Below are 15837 nucleotides of genomic sequence, written 5' to 3' on the forward strand. Positions count from 1 at the left end.
CCTGGTTACTTATTGCATAAAAAAACAATTTTGTTGAATACTAGTAATCAGAGTCATATATGGCTCTCTGCTAGTAATATCGGTTTACCGCCCTCTAATTTTCAAACTACACACTGAATACACACAAAACGTTACAATCGACTTAATTAACTACATTCCTACATTTATAAATTAATTAAAAAACTATATAAGTATTATGAATATCAAATGATATAATGTTATTAAAATGTTGTACATTATACCTAACTAATTGTTTAGATACCTACGTGAGCACTGTTTTCCTAAGAGCCGAAATAGCTCAGTTGGGAGAGCGTTAGACTGAAGATCTAAAGGTCCCTGGTTCAATTCCGGAGAACCTACTATGGTTCTGAATATTCCCGGGTTTCGGCACTTCCTTTTTTTCTCCCTCTTTTTTAAAGAAATATTTATTCAAATGTATGTAATATTTAATTTTCACACAGATTTAAAATTTTTGAAACCTTTTTTAAGAAATTATTTAAAAATAAATAATAATAAATAATTAGAATAAACAAATCTTTGATTAGATAAATGTTCCATTTGCATTTAGTAGGTTGTTTCATTTTACATAATAAAACGCAACAGTACTATTAATTAGTATATTAATTTATTTTTCAATATAAAATACATATTTCTATTTATTCAATAGAACGGTTACATAATACTTTACATAAATATTGAATAGAAACACTACGTATTAAAAAAAATTCGGACTGTTCCAGTAATGAACACCACCACTCGGGTCACAATAATCATGTCCGCATGTTTAAGAGAGGTAGACTGTACACGAATACTTCTTAGCTATAAAACATAACTACTTAAATGCCAATATCATATTATTATATACGGTATTATACTGAATTAACATTTAACAAATTATGATAAAAAACAGAAATACAACCACCAATTTGAAAGGATTCATATGAAAATAATAGTTTGTAATAATAATGTACTTAGTATAAAGTACCAAAATAAATAAATTCATTTAAAAAAATTGTGAGAGAAGCAATTTATCTTCTATATTATTATTGGCTTATATAAAATTATAACAGAAATAAACTAAATTCAACATGATAAAATTGTAATTGTAATCTATTTCATTGTAAATCAATTAAATAAATTCAATTCAATTCAATTCAATTCAATTCAAAATTCTTTAATCATCCCACACGGGGCAATTCAAATAAAAAGGTCTGGATTAAAATGATCTTACAAAATATACAAAATATCACAATACACAGTACAAAAAAAAAAGAGTCAAGGTTCAAGAATTTAAGAGTCGAATAGCCACTGGCAAAAACAAATTCCTTTTCCGGTTTGTTCTACATGCCGGGCATCGTAAGCGACGCCCATGAGGCATGAGCTCGAAATCACTGAACAAGGCATGGTTAATATTTTTTAGAATAGCTCTACTTTTTTCTAGAGTTTGCAAAAAAATGACACAAGTTAGACTTGCTATTGTCTCGGCTATGTTGTTAATATTCCAGTGGGCGTTTTTGATTGTTTTTCTGTAAACTAGGCACATTCAATTCACCAGGGAAAAAAAGTAGTGAGCCCTCTATCGGCAGCGAATCGTTTTTGCACACGAGACAGCGTGAATAATTACCCGGAAGCAACTTTGTTTTTAAAAATAAATATTAAGTTTTTGCAAACTGGCCAATTGGAACTTTTGGTTTTATTTACTAATGAATAATTCATGAAAACCTTTGACACAGCATCTACGAACCACGTGATATTGTTTTTTTATCGACAAAGCCATTATATCTGTGTCAAACAAGGGTGAATGACACCGATGTTTTTTAAACAATTTTAGGGTATTCGAATGTTAAAATTTCGTCTAATTTGTTGAGGCTGTAATAAAACAACCTAACTTTTTGAGAAGGTGGGTTTTATATTTTCTGGATATTTAATTTTTCAATAGTAGTTAATAAAAAAATCTCGTTGGTGTTATTTTTTATTTTTTTTTAATTGCTGCTTAAACATGTGCCTTTTTGGTTATTTTACTGCTGAAAATGGAACACATGGTAGTAGCTAAAATCATTTTTTTATACCATAAGATTAAAAATGTTGCTTTTTAAAATAATAAGAACATTATATAATATATAGGAAAGCTGTTTTTAATCATAAAACTTTACAAAGCCTCTTTTATTTTATTTAAAAATCAATATAGTCTAGGCCTAGTTTACAGTTAGGAGAGCTAGGCTTTAGCCTGTTATTATAGTGGAGTAGTGCGTGTATTGTTGGCGCGTGTTCATTGTCGGGCGCGCGTATTTATAGGCCTAGGCCTAAGGAAATAAAAATAAATGATTACAAATATAACTAAATAATGATTATTATTAATTTAATGTTTTTTTTTTTACAGATCACAGAGGGATGTTCTTAAGCTGTCTGCATACTTCAATACAATAGAAATAGCATTAATCAACAACAATTTCTCATTAATTTACCGGCATATGTGAAACAACACATACAGTAATTATGGATATCTACAGATTTTTATTGCCAAAGGACATTTAATTTTTAAAAACTTGATATTTTCCTAATTTACTTATTTAAAGGTTCAAGCGGAGGTTGGTTGTTGTGCGGTAATTGTTATAAAGTTTAAATGTGATTTCCAAATCGGCAATAATAGTCATTATAAATATAAATAGAAAAAGGCCTAGTACAAAAGATGTTAATTTAATGTACAAAACTTGTTGTTCTAATTTGTGATAATATTAAAGGTTTTATGTTAAATGGTGTGTATTTCATTTATTGCTCCATTATTATAATAAAAAAGAAGGGAATCGTGAAATTTCATTAATTATTTAGCCCCAAGAATGTATTGATTTTATAGTATTTTACCAATTTAAACAGTCCAGGCCTAGCTTGCAGACAGTCCCCCCCACCCACTTCACCCAATTCTTAATAATTTTAAGAAAAATGAAAGTTCAACACTTTATTTCAAAATTTATAAGCCCTTTGTCCTCATATTTTAAGATTATGAATCAGCCACTTAACAAGAATAACAATCGAGGGGCCAATGATGAAGCGCATCTTCCCTCATTCTCTTCGCCTAAGAAAACGATTATTCCAGCCCTGCCGCGTCTCCCTAGGCCTACGCGCACCGTGCTTTCGCTTAAAACAGACCTATATTTAACTCCTTATAGAATTTGTTTGGAAAATAACACCAAGCTTATTTTTGGAAATCTTATAAAATACATATAAGACTATATTATACCATTTTCAGAATTTCATTTAAAAGTTCCAAATTAATGTTAACTATTTTAACAAACTAGTTAGTTTTCACTTTCTTGTTTTCGTCGTATGACTCGCTTTGTTTACGCTTACACTTGGCTTAGACGTTTATCTTAGAATTCGAATAAATGAATCCATAATCAACAAAAATTGGTACTGTTGTGGTTTTTGTTTAATATAAATGTTCCTAATACACAGAAATCAATTAAACAGCAATATAATTTAATATAAACGAGTTAAAAAGGAAATTTAGACAGCCTATAAAATACGGAAGTCAGAACTCGCGTCGCTCGAAATGTTCGGTAACTTTCTATTTATAGCCTATCGAAAAAGGCTCTGGCTAACTTTTAAATTAAAACGGCTCTCGGAACACTTAATTTCCCATTATCACTATTTGACGTGGATGTGTAGGTGACTGATTAAACATATGATATGCCATGTGTGCCAAATATTGTCTTTTTCAATTTAATTCCAATCACCGTTCATAACCTAGACTAGGGTGTAGAGGAGAAGCAAACATGTTATGCAAAACTGTCATCAGTGATAACTAATGCTCTGTCTACACCAGGGAAGAGTTAACTCTTCCCTGGTCTACACAATCAAATATTATGTGTGACAAAACATCAAATCACTACCATATTTGGGCATATCACTATTATATTTGGACACATCACACTTTTTTTGTCAAACTAGTTTGATAGTGTAGACAGAGCTTAAGGCAAAACATATGAAGTTGTAAGCCGTGTACGATACGACCGTAGGCTGAACAGAAGAGCAGAGTAAAATTTTGTCTATGCCAATATTGTTTATCTGAACATTCATGAACTAATAATGCAGCCTTAGCTACTACATGAATTCCCCATTTTCAGCATCTAGAAGTAGTCAGACGGCAATCTTTTATCATACGAGTCAGACTGCAAGAAAAATCATTATTATTTATTAATAAAATATTAATCAGAAGAAGTGTAGAATTATTGATGAGATTATTTGTTTTGTAGTTACTTAGTCCTATGTGCATTAATTGTTTATTCAGCTTTTTTTAATTATTCTTTTTAAATACTTTTTTTCCTTCTGTAAGGTCCATGTTGCTTTTGGCTAAATAAATGTGAACTATATTGTTTCAAGGTTTGCATGGCGAAATCGAATGTTGATATAAAGTTTGCGGTACACCACGTGTATTAGTTCTGAAAAGAACTGTTGAGTTTCTCGACGTTTCGATCAATATACTTTGATCGTCCTCAGGAGTGAGAATGCAGAAAGTCCAGGAAACTGAACTAAAATTAACTTTTACAAACAAACTTACGCTGTATGACATAGACAGTTCCTCGTCCCCTGTTGCCATATATGGAGTTGAAAATTGCTGGAAGAAAGAGGGAAAAAAAATCAATCTTCATACAAGGTATGCCTCTTGCTAAAATCCATTGTGATAGGTTTTTGGGTGTTCTACCCATGTGCACATGAAACTAATCGTATCAAACAGGTTTACTCATTTTTTAAAGACCCCTTCCCTGCAATTTTGGACGTTTTTTGGAAAATAATACATATATATCACTTTAAATCCACGATTTAATACACAATGCACCCCTATTTTTTCGAATGGAATAACCCTATAAAAAAGCCCGGTACCTAAAATGCCCGTGATCCAAAAACATTAAACCATGTCATTCCTTGTCTTAAATGTACGTTTTATGGTAAATTATGATAAAAAGTGAGAAACAATGCACTACCTAAGTAGCTCGCGGCGATCGACCTCTCGTGGACGGTCTTAGGCCTAGCCTAGCTAGGCTTAGTTTTGTAGGCCTAGCTGGTAAACATCGGTAACGTACGAACATCATACGCTAGCTATATACCTAGCCTGACGTTGTATAGTTGCTGCATTAATTGTCTTTCTATTTTTGCCAGACTCCGTTGATACAAATTGGGGAAAACCCGGTATTTTCGCTGAAAAGTTAGGAGTCTTCCATTTGTTTCGGCCTCACGATCGATCGAAAAGTGGGCGAATTACAGGTGAAAAACAAAAATATCAATCTGCGCGCAATGCATTTTGGGATTTATAGCGGGCCGCTATAATTATTAGAATCGACTTATTTTTCACATTTTTAACCGTTTAAAGACGAAAAAAGTTATCGCAATAGGACCATAAAGTATTATTTTTACATTAAATATAGTTTGTGATCTTAAATTAGATCTAAAAAACGTAGGGAAGGGGGCTTTAACCATTACATCCTCTAATTAACCTTCATCCGCATTACACATGGTGATAATATCTAGATAATTTGTAAATGAAATATTAATGTTTATATTGTTATACTTGTAACTGCAATTTAGCCTCTTGAATCTGAATGTTACAAATGGTATGAAATTTGTTTTTTTGAAATAAAGTGATATATACCCTTGATTCAGTTTTTTATTTTAAATGCTTATTTCGTCATTTTTTTCTCTTAAAGTTAATCGCCCAAATTCCTGCAATGAATGATAAACAGTTCAGCAATATTATCATGATGTATTGATTGTATTTGAATGTATTGATTGTATTTGATTGTATTTGAATGTATTGATTGTATTTAATTGTATTTGAATGTATAGATTGTATTTGAATGTATTGATTGTATTTGATTGTATTTGAATGTATAGATTGTATTTAATTGTATTTGAATGTATTGATTGTATTTGATTGTATTTGAATGTATTGATTGTATTTGAATGTATTGATTGTATTTGAATGTATTGATTGTATTTGAATATATTGATTGTATTTGATTGTATTTGAATGTATAGATTGTATTTAATTGTATTTGAATGTATTGATTGTATTTGATTGTATTTGAATGTATTGATTGTATTTGAATGTATTGATTGTATTTGATTGTATTTGAATGTATAGATTGTATTTAATTGTATTTGAATGTATTGATTGTATTTGATTGTATTTGAATGTATTGATTGTATTTGAATGTATTGATTGTATTTGATTGTATTTGAATGTATTGAGTGTATTTGATTGTATTTGAATGTATTGATTGTATTTATTGTATTCGATTGTATTGATTTTATCCGATTGTATTGATTGTATTTGAATGTATTGGTTTTATCTGATTGTATTGATTGTATTTGAATGTATTGATTGTATTGATTATAATTGATTGTATTGATTGTGTATGACTTGTATTTATCAATGATTTATAAACTTATCATAGACAGATATTGAGGAATGTTTTAATTACCTCTTGACTTGGACCAAAATAATTTGACCTTGGATTCTTTTGACTTCTATGATCACCTCGTTGTCGGTAGCCAAACTGATCTCTTGGCCCTGTATGATTATCGTACATTGCAATTGTTCTATGTCTAGATTTTGAAATGAAAGCTACTACTGCTACTATAGCTATCGCAATAATGACAAATCCCACTGAGACTGAAACAACTATTACAACAACCTCTAAAGCTGAAAGAAAATGAAAAATATAAATGTTTATAAAATTGCACTTTTATTTTATTTCATACCAAGCAAAAGATAAAACCACTAATATGTGGTAATTAAGTAACAGTATTTTGAAGATTGATTTAGTGATAAAAAGAAAAGTATATACATTTACACAATTCAAATAGGATCAACCAAAATAAACTAAATCACTAGCAGTTAGCCGGCCCATCATCATTTATACCAAAACAAGTTGAGTTGCTTTCCAGAAACCATAGAGTCTAACCCTAACAATATTGATATAAATATGATATAAAATTTAAGGCAAACAATTATGATTCAATATTTTTCGAACTTAATTTGTCATTTCAGGATTAAAGAAAAAAAAATAAAGTTCAAAATATTGAATCATAATTGTTTGCCTCACTTTTTTCGGAGTTTGTTTTATATTATCTTATTATATTGAGTTGGTTCTATAAAACATGAACCTACGTGTAGGACTGTCTGGATCATCGTCAACGTTACAGGTATCTCCACTGTAGCCATCAGGACATCTAGAAAAAAATAATATGAACAAAAAATAAGAAAAAAAAAAAAAAAAAAAGACAGAATATGAAATATTCATTTTTATACTTACTTGCATGATTCAATGTAGAGCTGGTTAGTCACGCAAGTCCCTCCATTCTGGCAAAAATTTACACAAACTGAACGGTGAAAAAATAAAAATGTATTAGATACTGAGATGTATGCACAACACACATAGACAAGCTATTTTAGCAGTAATAGGGTATGTCTTCGCAAGAACCCTGTTTTTCCCATAGCACCTGATCTCACCACATCCATTGATCTCCCCACATCCATTGATCTCCCCTACAGGACCTGTTCTTCTCCATAGTAACCTAAATAGTTTCCTCCAGAACCTCTAGTCTTTTCTACAACCCTTTCTTGGATTCCCTGGCTTACCTGTATTAACTGCTGCAACATCATCAACACCAATTGTGGAACCAGCAAGAATGCCACCTTGAGTTGCAAGACTCAAAGCATTAAAGACATCAGCTGCAGTGGTACTGGTGTTGATCTCAAACACAACTACAAAGGATACTTTGATACTACCATTAGTGAAGTCTATAATTCTTACACCAAGGTATTCTGGTAAGCCATCAAAAGCATTCTCTAACTGAAAGTGCACAAAGTTATAATCAACTAATTAAATTCAAACTACATTTATATTTCGATTTGTGGTGAGTTCTACCAAACAATAGTGAAACGATGGTCAATGCAGTTTGATTGATGTGACAGATTGTTCAGGTTTTTGTTAAGGTTGGTAATTGATATTCTGTTTTATAATCAGCAACCAATTTTGTTTTTAAGACCTGTTTGTGAAGACACAATAAAGATAATTTAAGCTTGATTTGGTAAATTTTTCCTTTATAATTGCAATCAATACAAAATAAATATATATTCAAAGAGTAATGAATAGACATCATTAAGTTTGGTCTAATCATAACAGATAATTTGAATATAAATATACCAATGGTAAGAGTAGATCTTGCAGGGCATAGTATTCTTCTGATGTTTTGTCTTCCAGTTCAGATGTAAATTCTCTTGAAGTAATTACAAAACCACTTATAAATTCTGTAGCATCTAAAACAAAATAAAAGCATTTCTTATTACCATAGCATTGAAGTGATAAACTTAGTAATCAGCTTAAATGGTCCACATTTGCAGTATGTCTACATCTAAGCCTTTTATGTGACCATCCAGATGCTTAATAATTAACAGGATTCGTCTACACATTTAAAGCCCTGTCAACACTATGTGACAAAAAATGTGATGTGCTCATAATATATGGACATGATGTCATATCACTACCATATTTAAGGATATCACTACAAAATTTGAGCCCATCACACTTTTCTTGTCAAACTAGTTTGATAGTGTAGACAGAGCTTTAGAAGAATATAATACACACAATGTAAAATAGATATATTCTAAAGGATGTGTACATAATTATCTGGGGGAATCATTATAGGCTTTCGTACATACTTGTACATTTTCCATCGACTCTCCATTGACCAGGTGCACAGAGACAGCTATATGAACCAAGAATGTTTTGACAAGTCTCTCCAGCGATAGGACAAATTCCACTGTCAGTGCACTCATTAATGTCTTAAAAGAGCAAATTAAAACAATACAGTGATTACAAAATAATGTTAATAATTTGTTTTACATTTCATATACTTTACATTACCTTTAATATCGGTTGTTAGGGTTTGTTCAACTCAAAGGCTTGTTTTAAAACTTGGTTATATAACACATAATGTGTGTATATTGTGAATTGATTACCACCTGTCCTAAAACTTGTTATTTTTTTATCTTTTGTTTTAGTCCAATTCAACTTACCTGTATCACAGTTGTCTGCCTCCCAGCCTGTATTACATGTGCATGAAAATTCCGTACCACTTATAATCATGCAGACACCATTTCCGGAACAAGAGCTATCCACACACGGCCCATCACCTATAAATAGATGAAAATATCCTACCACATTTTGAAAATTCAGAATTTATATACTATCTTGTTTATTTAAGATTAAAATACCACCTTTATTAAAATGTATACTAGTAAATAAATCTTAAGTAGGTGCTTTGGGATATGATAAAAAGGGCGTAGTATTATTGTTTGATGATTTATTCTTATTGCCTTGTTTTTTTTGGATGGGATATTAAATGGGGATATTAAATTTTCAGTCCTACATACATACATTCACTATTGAAAGAGTATAGTCTCCCAAACTTACCAGTAATAAACAATGTGACAGTATTGCCACCAAAGACATTGGAAGGAGCAACTGCCATGAAAGCAGACAAGACCATGTCCTCCGTAACAGTGCTTGATGTGAAATAAAAGGTCAGTGACATTTGGTCTGCAGTAGCATCTGAAGAAGTAACTCCAACAAATTCATCAGCAAGTGACGTCAAACGATACAGATCGTCAAGCTTTAGAATGAAATTGTCATCAACTTGGAAAATGTTTTGATTAAAATGCAACAGCATTTATCATCTAGTTATCTGTTAATTTATTTGTCATTAATTTTGATTTAGTGATTTATTTTAACTATTTCTGATACCTTTGAGAAAAATATTCTACATATGAGAGTTATTTCATAGCAAATAGTTATTGAAATTGATGTGAAATTAGTTTTCACTATTTTAAATTGAACACATTAGATAATTTTATGGGGTGATCAAAAAATATGAGAATATAAGGTTTCTCTTGCACTGTTTTCACTTTAAAAAAAGGAGATAAGAGTGTGGAGGAAGTTGGTGGTTCAACTTCCCATATTTTCGCATATATAAAATATAAAAATATATAAATAAATTGATTTTATTATGTTTGGGACTAGGTAATATATATTGTGATATATAAGAAATGTCAAATACTTACGTCTTGAAGGAAGGTGTCGCTCTTTGAACTCAATATCATTATTGCAGCAATTGGGTAAGTAGCTAATAATTAAAAATGGGGATTAATATCTATTTTAATGAATAAAATAAATTAATTGACTTTTAGGACATTTGAGGACATTTTAGACAAATGGAAACGAAATTAATTAATTAGTTTGTAATTGATATTTCCAAAATATTTTAAAATAGCGAACATTTTTTAGTTGCCATGTTTCGAAAGAAAATTTTACACTTGATCGAATGGATGCTATCCCTTCTCAACAAGCCGAATGTTATTGATAATTGCCCCAAAACACAGCAGGAATGTTTGAAATGATACTCTGACCAAAGTTAATCAATGCATATTTAATGGTAAAAAGTTTTAAAAAGATCTATAAAGAAATATTCAATATTTGAACTAAACTTAAATATTAATTTAAAAACTTACTCTGTGCAGTCTGTACAATTATTTGAAAGGTACACATTGCTCGATTGTCATTTTCATCTTCTGCTGTTACCACATTTGTATAATTTCCAGAACTAAGTCGAAACTGGCCGGACGTGTAGGGAGATGATGTTAGACTCAGTACTATACCAGAATTATCAGTGGCTGCAACGGTCCAACTAACAAGTACTGTTGCTGAATCCGACAGCACATTGTACGTAATGATCTCTGGACATTCCGAAAAAACTGGTGCATAATCTGTAATGATTTAGGAATACAATACAAGTGATTTTAGCTTTGTCTAATCACTAAATCAAATAATTGTCTAAAAACCAATTTAAATTAATCCTTAATTGCCATAAAATTATAACACATACAGTATACTGTATTACCAGTTCAATGAATTTGTAACAGAAATCACAACACCCTCTGTCCCACAATCCACAATTCTACGTATAACCAAGAGGGATTGATTAATTAATTCATTTATCCATGGTATAACATAGCGGAACTGTACTGTATATGTCTCACAGGTGATACACTCCCTATTTATAGGTAACTTGGAATAACACATTGAGTCTCAAAAACCTTCTGTCCTATTACTAATTTCAAATCCCAATTTTTCAAACATACCAATTAATTCTTCGCAAGTAGTTCCAGCATATGGCTCTGCACAACTGAAATAAAACAATCAAACATTAATGGATAATAAAGTTCAAATGTACATTATTCCTAATAGCATGGTTATGATTCCTATTAACAAACATCTAGTTGAATGGTGTGCTTAAGCAACTGCAATCATATTCGACTGAGAAGTTCATTCTTAAAGTATCCAAAATATGCATGCAAACACAGCACACCTTGATTGTACTATTGGAAAAAAGGGTCAGATATTGAAAGAATCAGGCTATAAAAAAGATAAAAACACAATAAATTCTCTGGTGATGGTTTTCTCAGGTAAGGTAAGAAACAGGTTTGTGCAGACGACAAGTGCTATCAACTTGAAGAGTTCTTAATCTACAATGTTATAAGACAGAAGAATAGAATGACCTTTGAACTTACATGCATAAACCCTTAAAATCATCAGTTACTGAGCATACACCTCCATTCTTGCAGTAGTCATCAGCACATATTTCTAAATTGGAAATGTAGAGTTTAATATGGACACTAGTGACCAGTTCAACAATCATAATGTAAACAACCTGATGAAAATGCCCATCTTAAGTTACTTTGGATAGATTGTAATATAAAGACTTATTTCTGTAAAAATTTTGAATTAATTTGCGTTTTCAAAAAATAGTTAAAAACAAATTATGAATGTGTAACTTTTAGCTGCAAAACAAAACAATGTGATTGACTTTGGATCAACAACCATAGCATCTATCTGATGACCGCCTGAGTATATCAAATCTAGTGTATTGATGTTTAGTCAACAACCACACTTATTTAATTGGGTTTGTTTTGAAGCACAAATTCAACATAAATGGTATGTGGCTATTCTGATAATAAGCAGCGAAAATTGGTTCATGCATCTTAAATCATGTTCTGCTCATGTAAATTTGTGTTAAATCATAGTATAGATTGGTGGTTAGGAAGATTGGAACTCCTTTTTGCATAATTTTCTATGGTCTTCCTTTGCTTGTTTCACAACATGTCATGTTACACGAGAGTAGGTGCAAAAGGAGTAAAATAAAGGTAAATTCTCAAGATACTACAATACAACAATAAGCATACCTTCAGTGATCATTATTTTGCTCACAACCAATTCCCCTAGCATGCCATTATTCTCCTGAATGTAATTGGTTAACTCTGTTTGTATCATATCTTGGGTTATATTTGACATTTCATTGACAGTCACAACAAATTCTGCTATAATACTTCCATTTCGGAACTCTGTACACAAAGTATCGCACACATCTGTCAGATTAGAAAGTCCTTCACGAGTCTAGAAACACAGGAATGTAAACAGCAAAGAAATTATTTTATTACAAAAAACAAATCTGCGACAGTACTACATGTATTGTGACATTAATACTACATTTTATTAGATAAATTAAATATCTTAATTCTCTTACTGCATTACGACATAGCTCGGCATAATTCTTGTATTCTTCTGATGAAGGATCAGAGAGTTTTTCCGTATATTCACCATCATTCGTCATTTGACCAGTAAAACCTTTACCTAAATAATACATAAACCATTAATTCAATTGACTTGCAAGGATACAAGATCATATTTATTAATTAATGCTTCTGTGTAGTTCTTATCAACCTATTTACAAGGACTCTGATCCAAATTGTATTTTATACATATGTTGAATACATTTATCTGTACTGTACATAGGTATCCTGCCATTATGTTTATTGTCAAGTTACTGTAGCCATGTTGTATAGATTTAAATTTGTAACTTTTCATCAAAATAAATATTTTTTTAAGGTTGCCAAATTCATGTTTCATGTTGTATTTTATTATCTTTATTAAAAAGAACAATGTTTATTTACAAAATTGTGATAAGATAATGATGTATATTTTGTCTGATTGACTTACCAGTATCAGTAATTGAACAGGCAGTCTGTTGGCCACCATCTGAGAAAGTTATGAAATTATGAATTAAACAAATGACAAGGAAAAATCATATTCATTAAAATAAACATCACATTCATTCTTACTATTCACAGTTGTAGGAAAGTTACACATACAGTATACTTGTTTTGTTGTCAATGTCATTTTTACATGTTTTTCTCTTCATACCTATAACTGTAACACTAAAATAACAGTAAGCTACATTGTTGTTCCCGTCATCAGCTGTAATCGTAACTGTTGTGTTACCGCTCTCAAAATAACTTCCATTGGGTATGTCAGAAGTAAATGTAACTTCATTGCCAGAATTATCAGAGGCAACAGGAGTATCCCAGAAATATTTTACAGTTGAATTTCCAAACATGGTTACAAGTTCTGTATTGTTTGGACAGGATAATATGTTTGGTGGCTGGGTATCTGCAAAATTAATTCATAATTATTAATTGTCCTTCCTAAAATTCTACATTATTTATTTAGGCCAATTGGCTGTAGTATGCTTTATTTCTAAACAATGTCATGGTGTTATGGTTAGGACATCTACATATCAAGCTGAAAGTTACGAGTTCGAATCTCGGTTGGGGCGGCTATTTCGCATTATCAGAGATCTTTGTCGTTTCAAAATTAATTAATGCAGATTTCCTTTTTAGTAATCAGTTTAGCACTTCAGAGATGATATAATAATTTATTAGTCAATTCGAAACTGAACACTTTGAATACAACTTACCTTCAACCCAAACAATAAATTCACATGAGGCTGAGTTTTCAAAACCATCCGTTGCAGTGTACACAACAACACTCGTCCCAATTGGAAAGTTATAAGGTGATGATAATGCTGTATCTGATGTTATCATGACATTTAGTGAGTTATCCCAAGCAGTTGCATTCTCCCATGTCACATATGCTGTTGGTAGGTCAACGTTTGTTTCCAACGTTTGGTTGGCAGGGCAATAGATTGAAGGGTCTTCATTGTCTATTTTGGTTAATACAAATAGTAATGTTAATATTTGTTTTACCAAAGTTTTAATTTCAGGCCCTCATTTAATTCATATTCATTTTATTAGGTTATATGTAATAAATTATGTATATGACCTATCAAATATTTATTTCTTTTTTCTTTAATATTATTTTGAAATCCATATAATCAGTCTACATTCAATTTTAAGATTATCTTCTTTATTTCCAGGAATTGCTCTAATAAGCTTGCGCACGATTTAATAAAGTCACCATTGTAATCATATTTATTTTCCATTGACCTTAAATCCCAAGTCATATTGCATCACGTATATAAAGATGCTCTAATATTTAAGTTTTTTAAAGTCTTACTAACGCAAATGGATGCAGATTCATAAAGAATATGACAAAATATACATTATATAAATCGAAAGCAAGTCATCAGAAAACACTAACATTCCTATTATCTCACCACTTTTATAAAATAAAGAGGTTTATTTTATTGCTTCTTTTGCGTTTCTTTTGTCGGAAAACAAATATAATACAGTATCAATGTAGATGAAGTTTATCCATTAAATATTACCTTCAATAACAATCAGAATAAAACAAGATCTATCTTGGTTGCCACTAGGATCAGTCACAGTAACCGAATTAATGTGGTTTCCAATGGGAAGCAAAGCTCCACTCGTTAGGGTTTCATCAATGGTATAGTTGCCAGAATTGTCTGAAGCCGTTACTGTCCATGACACACTTCCGTTTGGTTGTCCAGGATTGGTATTCCCTGTTTGCATTCCAGGGCATTGTGTAACTGGATTCTCTTCATCTATTTAATAACAATATAAATAAAAATATTCACTACATTCAGTAGTTACCAATTTAATATTTAATTTTAATAATAAATGTTGTCAAACAGAACATAGATATTGGTGCAAAAATGTGTACTTTAAATTTAGTAAGATAATGCTACAAAACAGTTAAATATCCATTAGATGTAACCTATCCAAGCTTGTGGAAAAGTGATAACGAGACCGTGTCAATAACACTTTCAAATATGGTTCACTGTAGCAATAGAATGAATGTACTGGTCGACGGTTCCAATGCAACTTTGATTTAAAAAGAAGTTTAATGTACCCATGGAGTAATTACCATACCCATAATTCAGTGTAAAAACAAACAGATTTTGTTGATAATTATAATTTTTCTAAAATCTGAACAAATATGCAATTTAATATTATTTTGTTTTGTTTTTAATAGGATATATCTTTGATACTGTACAATAATAATAAAATATGAATTAAAATAATTAGATATATACAGCAAATTTACTAAATGTGTATCACTGAACACCTACAGTACTAACCTGCAACGGTAACATCAAATTGACAGACTGCAGTCAAGCCTGCCATGTCCTTAGTATTACAAGTAACCATGAATGTTCCAATATAAAAGATTGATCCGTCCTCTGGCTCACAAGACACAAGTGGGTTTGAGCCATCGTTATCAGTAGCTGTTATGTCAGTCCAGTTGACTATCATAGATGCTTGGCCAATTGGAAGAACATTTGTGACAGCAGACGTTGGACAGTTAGTAAACACTGGAAGCTCATTGTCTAAGGAAATAATTTGATTTTGTATAATGTATAACAGTTTATAGGAATGTAACAGCTGTGAAGAGCACTCAGTGAACTACATGTGACATAAGTACATGCTTTACTGCTCCGCCAAAATGTCAAAATGGT

General features: G+C 31.1%; 1 protein-coding gene and 1 long non-coding RNA gene across 2 annotated transcripts in view; one reads left to right on the top strand and one right to left on the bottom strand.

Moving 5' to 3' along the window:
* The first annotated feature begins 1559 nt into the window (after positions 1-1559).
* On the top strand, positions 1560-2754 carry LOC144840714 (uncharacterized). Its single transcript, XR_013611948.1, has 2 exons — positions 1560-1900; positions 2381-2754. It is a non-coding gene; the product is annotated as an uncharacterized LOC144840714 (long non-coding RNA).
* A 232-nt stretch (positions 2755-2986) lies between these two features.
* The window catches only part of LOC144839287 (uncharacterized), a 69037-nt gene continuing 56186 nt past the window's right edge, over positions 2987-15837 (bottom strand). Inside the window, exons 56-76 of the mRNA XM_078694603.1 lie at positions 15460-15708; positions 14683-14922; positions 13873-14118; positions 13320-13565; positions 13116-13154; positions 12643-12749; positions 12302-12512; positions 11630-11702; positions 11201-11244; positions 10571-10825; positions 10124-10185; positions 9477-9675; positions 9080-9196; positions 8723-8845; positions 8208-8320; positions 7640-7853; positions 7314-7380; positions 7169-7230; positions 6480-6700; positions 4559-4615; positions 2987-4169 (exon numbers count right to left, since the gene is read on the bottom strand). Of these exons, the coding sequence (XP_078550729.1) occupies positions 4128-4169; positions 4559-4615; positions 6480-6700; positions 7169-7230; positions 7314-7380; positions 7640-7853; positions 8208-8320; positions 8723-8845; positions 9080-9196; positions 9477-9675; positions 10124-10185; positions 10571-10825; positions 11201-11244; positions 11630-11702; positions 12302-12512; positions 12643-12749; positions 13116-13154; positions 13320-13565; positions 13873-14118; positions 14683-14922; positions 15460-15708 (2987 nt within the window). The 3' untranslated portion in view covers positions 2987-4127. The remainder of the gene's footprint in view (positions 4170-4558; positions 4616-6479; positions 6701-7168; positions 7231-7313; positions 7381-7639; positions 7854-8207; positions 8321-8722; positions 8846-9079; positions 9197-9476; positions 9676-10123; positions 10186-10570; positions 10826-11200; positions 11245-11629; positions 11703-12301; positions 12513-12642; positions 12750-13115; positions 13155-13319; positions 13566-13872; positions 14119-14682; positions 14923-15459; positions 15709-15837) is intronic.

This window comes from Antedon bifida, chromosome 4 (assembly GCF_963402885.1).
Source record: "Antedon bifida chromosome 4, ecAntBifi1.1, whole genome shotgun sequence".
Classification (NCBI taxonomy): Eukaryota; Metazoa; Echinodermata; class Crinoidea; order Comatulida; family Antedonidae; genus Antedon; species Antedon bifida.